This window comes from Siphateles boraxobius, unplaced genomic scaffold (assembly GCF_051911475.1).
Source record: "Siphateles boraxobius isolate OS27281-9 unplaced genomic scaffold, OSU_SipBor_1 7, whole genome shotgun sequence".
Taxonomy (NCBI): Eukaryota; Metazoa; Chordata; class Actinopteri; order Cypriniformes; family Leuciscidae; genus Siphateles; species Siphateles boraxobius.
Genome location: NW_027509197.1, coordinates 31,859,808 through 31,873,536, shown reverse-complemented (window position 1 = coordinate 31,873,536; position 13,729 = coordinate 31,859,808). Strand labels below are relative to the sequence as shown.

General features: G+C 35.2%; 1 protein-coding gene across 5 annotated transcripts in view; it reads left to right on the top strand.

The window, feature by feature from the left end:
- The window catches only part of glsb (glutaminase b), a 53,426-nt gene that overhangs the window by 35,865 nt on the left and 3,832 nt on the right, over positions 1-13,729 (top strand). For 2 of the 5 annotated variants that reach the window (XM_077216102.1, XM_077216101.1), the window contains exons 13-17: positions 1,373-1,504; positions 3,917-4,009; positions 12,799-12,860; positions 12,942-13,018; positions 13,245-13,308. In XM_077216102.1, the coding sequence (XP_077072217.1) occupies positions 1,373-1,504; positions 3,917-4,009; positions 12,799-12,860; positions 12,942-13,018; positions 13,245-13,308 (428 nt within the window). Of the gene's footprint in view, positions 1-1,372; positions 1,505-3,916; positions 4,010-5,769; positions 7,034-12,798; positions 12,861-12,941; positions 13,019-13,244; positions 13,309-13,729 lie in introns of those variants that run through there. The other 3 variants (XM_077216103.1, XM_077216106.1, XM_077216104.1) reach the window with 2 other exon arrangements.

The following is a 13,729-nucleotide window of genomic DNA, read 5'->3' as shown; positions in this document are numbered from 1 at the left end:
TGAGACAGTTTCTGACAGTTTGTGCAGAAATTCTTTGGTTAAAACTCCAGCCAGAGTGGAGATTTTTGAAAACTTCGTTTGCATGTAAACTGAGAAAAACTGAGTTTTAGGCAGTCGACGTCACAGTATACGGCAGAACTTGCACCTGCGTCAAAAGTGCGACCTCTTTGTTCAAAAGAGAAAGAGGAAGTGATTCGTTGCTGTTGTTGCTATTTTCGGGATTCTGATTGGCTAACGTGGGCTTGAGCTTCTCGTTATACTGCCACCTACAGGTTTGGCATGGTTTTGACGGCATACATACATAGATCTGTGTAAACAAACACTTTTCTGAAAACTGACAGTCTGAGACTGACTGTTTGAAAACGGAGAGGGTGAAATTTCCGTTTATGAAAATAGCCGGCCACGTGTAAACGTAGCCTTAGACCCTGTTTACACGAGAACGATCCCGTGTGAAAGCGTAAAAATATTTTATCGGATGTGCCTTTCGTTAACACTGCGACAGCGTTTTGGGGGCTTATAAACGCAAAAAAGTGAAACCACCCTCCAGAGTGGAAATCTTAAAAACCTCCACCCGTCTAAAGGGGAAAAAACGCAAATCTGCTCACGTTGCCACCTAGCCGCCTGGAGTATATGCTACATCGAATTTCACACACTTTTGCGGCACCATATACAGGCGGATTTCCCCCCCCATAACGCTCGTTTTCTAAGGCGTGTTAACACAGCTCTAGAGTGGCCTTTTTTTGTGGCCAGCCTAAGGCACAGCTGTGCAATAATCATGCTGTCTAATCAGCATCTTGATATGCCACACCTGTGAGGTGGATGGATTATCTCAGCAAATCAGAAGTGCTCACTAACACAGATTTAGAAAGATTTGTGAACAATATTTGAGAGAAATAGGCCTTTTGTGTACATAGAAAAATGTATTTTTGAACAATCAAGCATGAAACATATTCTAGTACACCCCGAAAATAAAATCAAGACTTCATAAAAGGGAATAAAAGGACCCCTTTAATGTACACTTTTTATTTGAAATTCATTAAACAGTTGCATCAATATAGCGCACAGTATTTCAAGACAAAACCCTGTGACTTGTTCCCCAACTACTCATGGTACAACATACGTAACTGTGGTGTGCAATAATCTTTTCTGGGCAAACACGCCTTCTTTATATGCTAATCAAGCACGTTATAACGTGAAATATGACAACATAACATGGCAAACATAACATGAACATGAAAATAGACAACTCTATTAATTCTCAGTGAACTCACCCAGTATCTTCCAGCCAAACACAACATCTTCAACTATTATTCTAGTATTTTGTTGTAGATAATTGTTTTATGTTATTTTAATGTATTCAATTTTTGTTCAGGTGGGTCTTCCAGCCAAGTCAGGTGTGGCTGGAGGTATTCTGCTGGTTGTGCCCAATGTGATGGGCATCATGTGCTGGTCTCCGCCGTTAGACAAACTTGGCAACAGTGTTAGGGGCATCCAGTTCTGCACGGTATGTGAATGTTCTTGTCTCTCAACACACCTACACACAATTTAATTTAATTTATTTTAAAAAGTTCTACCCATATACTGGAAACTTTTTTGATGATTACCCAACATATGCAAGGACATTAAACATGCCTATGTGAAGTATGTGCTTTTCACACGATACATGTAAGGCATGTAGGATCGGTCGAAGTCAAACATTCACATTATATTTGCAAAAAATTTTTTGCTGGTGATATTTGGTGAAATGAAGCAATATTTATGTTTTTTATTTTTATTATTATTATTGGTACATATCTTAATGACCCAAATTTTTTGAACGGTAGTGTATATTTACCATTAATATAATTATTTATTTTTTATAGAGAGGACACGTTAAATTGATCAAAAGTGACAGTAAAGTGACATACAAATGTACATGCAAATAAATTATTTTCTTCTTTCTATGTTCTATTCATCAAAGAGTCCTGAAAACGTTTATCACAGTTTCTACAAAAATATTAACAAGCAAAATATTTTTAAATGAATAATAATAAGAAATGTTCTGTGAGAACCAAATCAGCAAATTAGAATGATTTCTGAAGGATCATTCATGTGACTCTGAAGACTGGAGTAATGATGCTAAAAAGTTAAGTTTTAAAATTACATTTTAAAATATATGAATAGAAAAGTTATTTTTGAATTGCAATTATATGACTGTTTTTACTGTATTTTTTACTCTATTACTGTTTTACTGTATTATTACTTTGCTAAGCATAAAATACTTTTGAACGGTAGTTCAGTTGTTTATTGCTATGTTTTGTTGTTGTTTCACTTTAGTTATTTATTCATTTAAAAACTGAAAAACTTTAAAATTAGACATTATTTTTAACTAGATATGTACAGTATGTTACAGTTAGGTTAATACATTAATATTATATATTGAAAATTGTAAGAGGCCTAACAATTATAGAGATTTATTTTTTTGTACTGCTATATTGCCTAGCTGTAGTTACATAGCTGCAATCAATACAAGAAATAGAAGTTGTGTTTAGAAATAATGCTTTTATGCTTTTCGTCTACAGTTTGTCTTCTCTTTTTGCTGTATTTTTGATCCCATGATCCTGTTCTCATTAATGTTTCCCATCGTATAACTTTGAAATGATCAGAATCTGTCAGTGTTATTTTAAGGTCTTTCTGAGAACCAGCACTGGTTCAGGGTCTGAATTTCTCTACAGCCTCTCAGACCCAAAGGTCAAGGAGTCTATAATTACTCCCTGTGTGTCTTAAGGAAATCAGCGGAGTCCATGTCTGAGACTCATTAGTGGGTACAGTCTGACTCGGAATGGAACCAGAGCTAATTGGTGGAGTTAATTAAAGGATGGGCAGTAAGACCATAATTTTATATCATGGTATTAACAGTTTGATACATTTCTACAGTCTCAAGGTCACAGTAAAGACGGGCTAGTCAGGGTGTCACAAAACAGCAAATGGCCGTAATATTAGACATTCAGACGTTCCTGCTAACTCTTTCTTAGTGTCTAACAAATTCAGGGAGTGTTCTGAATATTTGAGCCCTTTAAATCATAGTTTATAAGGTGAAGTGCGGTTTCAAGGTCAGCTACAAGGTTTAACTGCTTGCGTTACACAAACTTCAATGTCTTAAAAGAATATTTCTGGCTTTCTGATAGTAGAACAAAACGTTAGATGCGGATATAATTATTAACTAATATTATTTATGATAATAAACTATTATTGTTTTACAAATATATTATACAAATAATCTAATATTATTACCAATAATTATAGTAATAGTTTATTAGTATTTATTTATAGTATTATATATATATAATAGTGTATAAGGACTTAAAAACATTATCTTAGCTGAAAGGCTAAAATGGAGATGTAGCACATGGTAATTTGCTTCTCAGGTCCTAAGAAACTTTTTTTTTTAAAGTTTCACACTTACAGTGGAAGTCTGTTGGCAAGGCAACTGTAGCTTTTGCTTATGTCTAAAACAATGAACCAGTAAATCATTTTCCTAATTAACATCACACTTCTAAACCTTGAAATGTCACCTTTTTATGAGGTTAATTTTTATTACATTTTCAAAACGGCAACACAAAAATAAACAACAAGCTAAACATAACCAAGGACTGTTGGCACTGCTTGAAATGTCACCTTTAAAGACTGTATAAATGATCACATGGACTAAACCTCTGAAAACAGGAACCTGAGAAGTTTAATGATATTGTGATGAAGTTTAATTTCAGCATTATGATGGTACAAAGAGCTCTAATGAAAACTTGAAATGCACTGCACAATCTCCTGTCACTAGCAGACCACCTAGAGACACTCAACGCAGACATACAAAGTTGTGTGTGTGCTTTGAGCCTTTGACCTCTCAGACTGACTCCTGTGGCTTTCTGCCCTGTTGTAGGATCTGGTGTCCTTGTTCAACTTTCACAACTATGACAACCTGAGGCACTTTGCCAAGAAGCTCGATCCTCGCCGTGAGGGAGGAGACCAGCGGGTGAGTGTCCTCTTTTATTTGCCAGCCAGCCTTGCCCTCCCCACTTGCCCCATCGGAGAGTTACACCACGTCTTGTATGTTTGACGGCACATAATAATTTACTTAAGACTCGGAAGCTGAGAATACTGCAGAGAAAGCTTATTTCCACTAAACACCTGGTCAGAGGCCCAGAGTCAGATATGCACAAACACCACGCCCCCTTCTGGAGCATTTTGACACAACATGCATAGTTTGCTAGCTATATCACAACCCAAAGAGTTTTGTTGGTTTCGGCTGTTTTTGCTGTTCTGTCGTCTCCATGAAGCAGCACAGCAGCGAGAAAAGAGCAGCGTTGATTCGTCAAAGTTTTCAGCACTGCATGAGATTTTAATTTTGCATGCTTAGTGCTACCTCTTAATTTCCCTTGTTTTATGCTCTTTTAGCCATAGAGATTTTTGTTTGCTTGCTTCAGTCTGCATCCTCAGACTCATAATCGGCAGGCCCAGATGGAATCTGTAGATTTTTTACACTTTTGGAAAATCTGTGGAATGATTTCCAAAATCTGTGGAAAAGGGGGACAACCCTTTTAGACTATGCCACGCACGTGCCGACTATTTTTCCCATCGTTAAACCTTCAAAAGTGGATTTGGACAAACCGAAAGAGCACCTGCGCTTCAGACCATGCGCTTAGATTGTTAAAATAAGGCCCTTGGAATGTAGTGCGCAAGTCATGTACTGTATGTTTATATATCAGGGTTGCACAGACTAGTCGACTATAATGCTCTGCTCCACTTTTGGAAAATCTGTGGAATACATTAAACATGGTAAAATGTGTTACACGTAGCTGAGAATACTCTTATCTAAAAAATAGCTTAAAAAAGATTAGTTAAAATATTCAAACCTGAATACAGACCCTATTTTAAAAATTACAAAAAATCAATGTTGAGACAATTTTCCTGTTGAAAAAAAGTAATAAAAATAAAAAACATGTATTTTACAGATTCGTGCAAAACCAATTATTTAATAAGAAAATTAATTGTTGCAAATTAAATTTGATTATATACATGTCAAATTTCATTTGATATTATTATTATTATATTTTAAATACTACATGTATAATCTGTCTATATAGTCTGTATTCTATATTTCTGTATTATTAATTATATTATTAATTAATTGTATATTACAATACAATCTAAAATATTATACTATTTTGTATTATTATTATATGATATAGGCTGATTGATGTACGTCCTACGACTTGACTCAATAATATTATTAATAAAATGTATATAATATAATATAAAAAATATATAATATAAAATATGATAAATACAATAACGCACTCACACATATAATGTATGTGTGTGCATTATTGTATTTATCATAATATTCTATATTATTTATTATATTAATCAATCTAAAATGTAATAAAAATGTAACTGTTATTATTTAATGTGATGTATGTACATCCGCTTCATCGGAAATCTGAATCATATCTGAAATCTGCGTGCACAGATTCCGTGTGGGACTGGTCATCAGTTATTAATGATCATGACTTACTGACTACTGACACCTAAATGAGGCTTGTGCAATTTCTGTGATAAGACACACATGTTTTGACATTTTCCTAGCTGTGTGAATACAAGGGCTCGCTTTGTGATTGGATTTTTGTTGACTTTGAAATCTTTTCACACATCACCATATTGAACGGTGTGAGTCTCACACTTTCCCTGGAGGCCCCTAAAAAACTAATCTGTTCTTCATGTTGCTCAACACAGCAGCAAACCTTTGGACCCATGGATTACGAGAGCCTTCAGAAAGAGCTGGCTCTCAAAGACACTGTGTGGACAAAAGTCTCGCCCATTGAGTGCAATGAAGACAGCTCCACTACTGTAGTCTATAGGATGGGGAATGTCGGAGATGGCAACTTAAACTGACCTGAATCACCTCGACGGGCTTTTTACCAATATATATTTATGGAAATTAACAGTTATTTATTTTCAATGAATCTCATTCTGGACACGTGTATGGTTTGTCACCAAGAGTCAATGTATCTTTCTCAGTGAATATGAATGACTATGGTTGAAGTTATGGACTTGTGTGCCTTGGCTTCTGTTTTATCTATCTGAGCTAACGCCTAAAGCAATGCTGCTTGGTGGACGTTAGGTGCAGTGTGATTTATAGGCTCTTTATTCTCTCAAAAACCAGCACTTGTTTTTTTTGGTGGAAGTTTAGGATTGGCTGCTGAACGGAGACTGCAGGTGGTTCTGTTTTTCATTACAATTGCATGTTGTGTTCATGCATAATTTACCGCCTCTTACCGCACATGGAGTCTTTCAGTGTGGCCTTTAACTTGATGGTGTCACGGGCACATGAATGTTCTCTGAAACCTTTTGCTGGAAGTACTGTACATGTGGCCGGAAAGGATGACCTTCAGTCGGAATTACAGCAATAGCTCACCCAAAAAGGAAAATTCAGTCATTATTTGCTTACCCTCATGTTGTTTTGACCCCATATGTAGTTGTTGTTTTTCTGTGGAACACAGAAGTAAGTTTTTTAAGTTAAAAAATGAAAAATGTTAGTTTATATCAAACTAAGTTTCGATTGGCACCTGAAGTGGTTTTATTTTTGGAAATTTATTTTATTTTGCCCTTATCAGCAAGTTTTTAAGTATTATATATATTTTAATTTTTATATGTGTGTTGCTAAAAACAAAAGTTAAGCAATAGTGCGTCCAAAAAATGAAAATTCTGTCATTTACACATCCTGCACCACGTTGTTTAAATAGCAAATGCATTTGCACCTATGTGTGCGCCCATGAGCGTGCTGGTCTCAAAACGATGTGTGTTCAGGTGCATTGTTGGCACGTTGCTATTTTAAGGCAACTAAAATAGACTGCACCATTGACCAACAAAAACCTGGTCTAAAGTCAATGGTGCAATATTTTTTTGTTATTTAAAGAGCGCGTTAGTAATAGGCTGGTCCACAATGTGCATACACTCATGCAGCAGCACACAAAATAGCCAAATATTAAAAATAAAAGGACTACAATGTAAAAGATTATTATCGTGTATATAAAGATATGGTGGAATCTGTCCAAGTTGTCCGGTAGATGGTCTGCTTGCGCGCTTTAACCTCGCTCACAAGCAGATCCGTATGCGCTCTGGAGAAGCATTCAGTCTTTCCCCTTGCAAATTCCGCCATGTAAATAGCGAATCCGCCATGGCGCGAGCGCAATTGGCTTTTAAAGGGAATGAGAGATGAGACTCCGGTTGGTTTGTTTTACATTACGCCCAAAACACACCCATTACTCATTAGGAGAATAGGGACAACCCTTTTAGACTATGCCACGCACGCGCCGACTATTTTTCCCATCGTTAAACCTTCAAAAGTGGATTTGGACAAACCCAAAAAGCACCTGCGCTTTAGACCATGCGCTTAGATCGTTAAAATTTGGAATGTAGTGCGCAAGTCATGTACTGTATATTCATATATCAGGGGTTGCACAGACTAGTCGACTATAATGCTATGCCATGACGCTTTAAGCTCGACTATCGACAAGTCGCTGATCATGACCTACAGAGGGCGCAACAGGATAAGACATTTTTGACATCCACTTTTATGTTCCTTTTCCATCAGTTAAAACGACAAATAGATGTCTACTCCGAGAGCGCTCCACAAGATGTTTGATTAACTGCCTGTTCTTCACACAAAACTATTTATAACTTCAAAACACTTGGAATATAGCGCACAAGTCATATGGACCCCTTTTATGGATGTTTTTTGGTACTTTTTGGAGATTGACAGGTTACTATGAACTGTTGTTCTATTGAAAAGAGCTGCATGAAGGTTCAAAAATGTTCCTAACATGAAGGTGAAGTAGTATTTAACTTTTTGGCTGAACTATTCCTTAATTGCTTCTCCCTTAGGACACAATATGATCCAAAAGTAAGGTTAAAAAGGACTTGTTGATCCAAATTAATTACTGATTATTAGATTAGTCACGATGCGTTTCCACTGAATTGCTTGTCTTCTTGGCTCTGTGTCCTGAGAGCGCTGTTGTAATGTGCAGTTCTTGCATCATAGAGCCCCACTAGTACTGCTCAGCAGCCAGATGAAACCTGCTGTCAGGCTGTCTTTGCAGCCTTATTTAGGGTGAAATCAATAATGTTACAAACCTTCCACTGTTCCGTCTGCTCTGTTTATTCTCATATATAATTGCTAAAAACATTTATGCACCTTGATAATTCAGAATGTCGGTTTATATCAAACTAAGCTTCGATTAGCTTCTGAAGTTGTTTTATTATTGGAAAGAGGCTGCCCTTATTAGGTTTTTAAGTATTATATATATTTGTTTTTTATGTGTTGCAAGAACATCTTTTAATTTTTTTTATTTAATTATATATATATATATATGTATGTTGTAATCAAAATTATTCAACCCCCATTGCAAATCAGGTTTATTGGCAAAATGTACAGACTTTCTAGCTGTTTGCAATGAACAAATCAGACAAAATATAGAATAGCAGAAAAGCAGAATAATAATAGAAATAGCTCAACACAACAAATGTTTAAGTGGATTCCGCAAATTCAACTGAAAATGCAACTTTTAATGACTTCTGCAGTCTCAAAATTATTCATAGCAAGCATCTTTAGTACTTAGTAGAACACCCTTTTGCTGTTTTGACCTGCTGCAAATGATATGTATAACCAGACACCAGCTTCTGGCAGCATTTCTGAGGAATCTTAGCCCATTCCTCATGAGCAATGGCCTCCAGTTCAGTAATACATTTGGGTTTCGGGTAGTGTAACCACTGTTTCTTTAATTTTGAACTTGCGAACTTGCTTTGAACTAACTTTTTTGTATTCTGTTCCTTGTTTGTGAAGGGCGATGATAACTTCTCTTAACTTTTTGGACCATTCTTTTGACTTAGCCATATTTCTAACATGCAGTGAAACGTGACAATCAACAAACCTAACCAGTTCAGATATTTCATGTGTTCTAGCTCGAGCACACCTGGTGCAAGTAATGAAGCCCCTTATTAGTTGCATCAGGTGTGCTTAAGAAAACACCTGTTTTGCAGATTTGTGCTGTGGTGAGGGATTCTATTCATTAAAAGTTGCATTTTCAGTTGAATTTGAGGAAACCACTTGAAACATTTGTTGTGTTGAGCTATTTCAATGACTTTTGTTTTATTTGTTCATTGCAAACTACTCAAAGTCTGTACATTTAGCAAATTACGATTTGCAATGGGGGTTGAATAATTTTGATTACAACTGTTAATATATTGACATGTGTATACATATTAATGTTTACATTATAAATTCATTTTATTTTCATATAATTTACTATATGCTTTCACAAGCTTGTGTACAAAATATTTGCAGAAACTATTGTGGGCTTTGTTGCTTAATTACACTATTTGTGTGTGTGTGTTTTTGTATTATTATTTTCATGTCATAGTCTTATGCTGCTTCAGTCATATGCTTTTAAGGAGAAGTGTTCTCATGATCTTACTTACAGCTTAAACAGTCAATATGAGTTTATCGCTTGAGGAAGCTGCTCGCTCTGATTACTTGAACTGGTCTGATTCTAACAGAACGGCTGTTAAAATTCTGCATCACAATATATATTCTCGTCTGATTTCACTCATAATGTCATAACAGTTCTGTTTTTTTCTCTTGTTTTCTCATTGTGTATCTATGTCATTTGTTCTGGTTTTCTTTTTTGTATCATTAATAAATGCATTTAATCTCATCACATTGTTACCTGAAATCAATTGCTTTACCTTTTGTTGATATTTTGTGGTTTGGAAAATGATGAAGGGACACTATTATATTATTTTGTTTTCTAAAGTGTGTCTAAAAAAAAAATTCATCCGTGTTTGCTAGAGTGCCATAGTTTTACTTAAAGGTACAATATGTAAGAATTTTGTATCAAAATATCCAAAAACCTCTTTCCCAGTGTTATATATTTCTTTCAATTGTGTACTTCCATTATCCTAAATGTTTCCAAGAATTTGTAAATTCAGAGAAATTCACAATTTTAAAAAGTGGCCGTCCCTGATCACTTGTCGCCTGTCAATGGCGTAATATCCGCGTTATCCCTGGTTATTAGCAATCGCACCCTGCTTCATACCACAGTCATGTTAAAAAACATGAATGTTTTCACTCATCCATAAATATTTTTAGATACATCAGCATGAAAGCAAGTCCCATCATTCCGCTTATCTCCGGGTCATCAATCTACGCCTTTGTTTTTGTAAGAGGTTAGCGACCCCTAGCGGCGGGGGGTAAAAAATTACATATGGTAGCTTTAAAAAGGCCTATTTGAATACAGTAATACTGAACGAAAACCACAGGTTTATGACTCCAGGACAGCTTCAATAATCGTCGTCACAAAAACATAACGGAAATTCTCTCTATGAAAGGATTACCATGTTCAAGGAAAATAAGGAAGTTGCAAGGAATTTTCAAATCGTGATTTTTTTTTATTATTATTATTATTATTTTTTTTTTTCAGGCCTGAAAAGTCACGGTAAATAAAATCTTAATAAATTCTTTCACATTTATTATAAAGTATTATATATATATATATATATATATATATATACACACACACACAATTGGGTATTATATATAATTGAGTATAATTCTAACATTTTATTTTTTAATTAAAATATAATTATATAATTTTTATTTTTTATTATATTTATCTTAATTTTTATTCAGTAATGGTTCACAACTGGGAAAAGGCATGTAAATTCATCACTCAGAAGGTGGGAACTGTTTTTTTCTTCTTTTTTTTAAAGAGCTGCTGCCCAGTGCTGCTCTGCTGCCTTCTGTTGTGCTTTAGTGTTGAAATAAGGTTTAATCTGCCTTTGAAATGTCTTGTTTATCAGTTCTCAACACATCCTGTTCTCATTTGCATGAGGTGATGAAAGAACCTTCCATTGATCCAGGAAGAGAAATAAAGCTGTGCAGGAACAGCAAGCACATGAAGCACCTCTGTGTAAACCTGAGGTTCATGTGCTAAATAGTTAGTGATGCTTCCCACATTTTGGACTACCTTGTCAACTTTCTCTCCGAGACTATTTATTACCTTCTATTTATTTACATTTGTTATTAACTTTCCCTTGTTATCCATTAGAAATGCAGCTAAATGTATATGTAAATCATCTTTTGTTTTTGATTTTGAGACAAATATTAAGATCTGAAGATCATCATCATTTTACCCCTCATATGTAGTAGTTTATGCTTTGGAATGAAACTGTATGTAATTTTTTTTTCTTTAGCCAGCTGCTCTAATGTGAATATAAACACTGACTCATGTAACATTCATACAGCAGCGGTTGTGGGTCACATGCTGATGGCACACTGCAACTTGATACACTGACATCTATCTATCTTGCTTGCTTTCTCATTTATTAGCTTCCAACAGCCTAGCAAGGGCCTTCAAAGCGACATAAGATGTATATAACATTCAAAATGACCTTAAAGCAGTTTTAAACATAAAACGCAAGTTTGTCTTGCTCTAGTTGACTTCATCTGAAATTAGCATGCACATTTCTGGAGAATGAGGATTACACATTATAGCAAACAGATATAGTGCACTTTTTTCAATTTAAGACATTACGCTGACTTCTCTGTAATTACATTGATAGAGATTATAATTAAACACACACGCAATGGGACTGACATTTCTCGGATGATGTCTTTTGGGCCAAAGACATTGACGCCTTCTCCCACTTTTTGACTTCACTTTATGTCTGTGGAAAGGAAAGCGAGAAAATTGAATGTTTTAAGATAAATATATTATGTAATTAAAATAAATATAATTTAAAGGACAATTCCGGCCAAGAATGAACCTGGGGTAAATAACACAAGGGTACCGAGTCGACCGTTCTCTGGGAAGTGTACTGTAAAACTGATCCAGTTTGTAGCTCGAACATCTGATGGTTATTCTTATTGATTGTTTTGGTTGGTTTATGATTACGTTTTTGTACAAAAAGTTAATAAGAAAGGCAGAAAAAAACTCAAATGATAATTGCAGGAAGATTTGCATTTTTTTGTAAGTCGTCTTGTTTCTGTCTTGGTATTTGAGATTTGCTGACTAACATGAAGGGTTGCTGATGCTCCCTAGCGGTGCTTTTCTGTCTCACAAACTTTAAAACAAAGGTTTGCATGTAAAGTGCATGAGAGTTTTTCTTCTTCTTTTTGCATGGCTTGCTTGTTTGTTTTATTTTTATATAATCAGATGCTGCTTGAAACCAAGTTTATCCTGCTAGTAAATCAAATTAAGTCATGTTTTGATTGAGGCAGGTGTCTTAATATTAAATATTAATCACCTCGACAGTTTTCAACATTGATAATAAATAAGAAATGTTTCTTGAGCAGCAAATCAGCACATTAGAATGATTTCTGAAGGATCATGTGACACTGAAAACTGGCTGTTGAATAATTCCATATAATTCCAATAATTTCCATAACTTTTATAATGTAAAAATCACAGTAATTGCAAACAACTGGAGAAGTCACAGAAATTAAAAAGTAATATAAATGAGTCTATATGCATATTATTATATGCAAGGCTTAAAATGCAACACTCAATTTGTTCCTCTCCCGTCTTCCACCCGAAATGCACTTAATTGAAGTAGCATTTTTGATTGATGTTTCCTCTCACCAGGTCTCTGTTCATTTCTGTCCACTAGAGCTAAAGGAGACGCTCTGGAGGCGTCCATTTCTGCCCACCATTTGTCCATAATAACTTATTTCTATTCCACAAAGGCTCTTTTGTATAATTCCAGGTGAAATCTGTCATCAACCTCCTCTTTGCTGCCTACACAGGAGATGTGTCTGCTCTGAGAAGGTACCGAGTTCTTTATTGCCTACAAGTCTTTACAGTGTTTTCTATTCTACTTCTGTAACTTTTCCCTTATGGTGGCTCCAGGTTTGCACTGTCCTCCATGGACATGGAGCAGCAGGACTATGACTCCAGGACAGCGCTTCACGTAGCAGCCGCTGAGGGTACAACACTACACATGCTGTCACTTTAGTTTGTCACTTATTAGTGGTCAAGAACCATTGGTATCTGTTAGTTTGGTTTATATTATATCTGATTGTCTTATGTAAATATAAGACTTCAGATATTATATCACTGGGGAGTTATGCAGATGACATTTCACTCTTCTGTCTTCTAAACGCTGGCATGTGTGTGTAAAAAATTCTACATATATATTCCTTTTGATTTTAGGACATGTTGAAGTTGTGCGTTTTCTGCTAGAGGCCTGCAAGGTGAATCCTGGTCCCAAGGACAGGTGAGAAAAAACACTCTCCAACACTCAGCCACCAATGCCTGGTTCATTTACTTTAGATTTTTAGAGTAAATATTCACTTTCTTAGCCTTTTTATTCAGAAATTAAGTGACTGTATTTTAAGTAATTTTACACACATTGCACTCAGAATTACATCAGTGAATGTCTTGAATGAAGGAGTGTTATATATAGGTTATATATAAAACCTTATCTGGTGATGAATTTTACACAGGTAAAAGTAAGAAAAGCAAAAACAAAAAAAAAAGTACAAACATAGTACAGTCACATAACGCTTAGTACAAAGAGGTTCCACATCCTTTCTATACAAATAAGAAAAGAAAATTGCTTAAAATTGAGGCAGAAGGAAACTGGTAATATTAATAATATAATTTAAAATATCCTTTGTCACCACTGCCATAATATT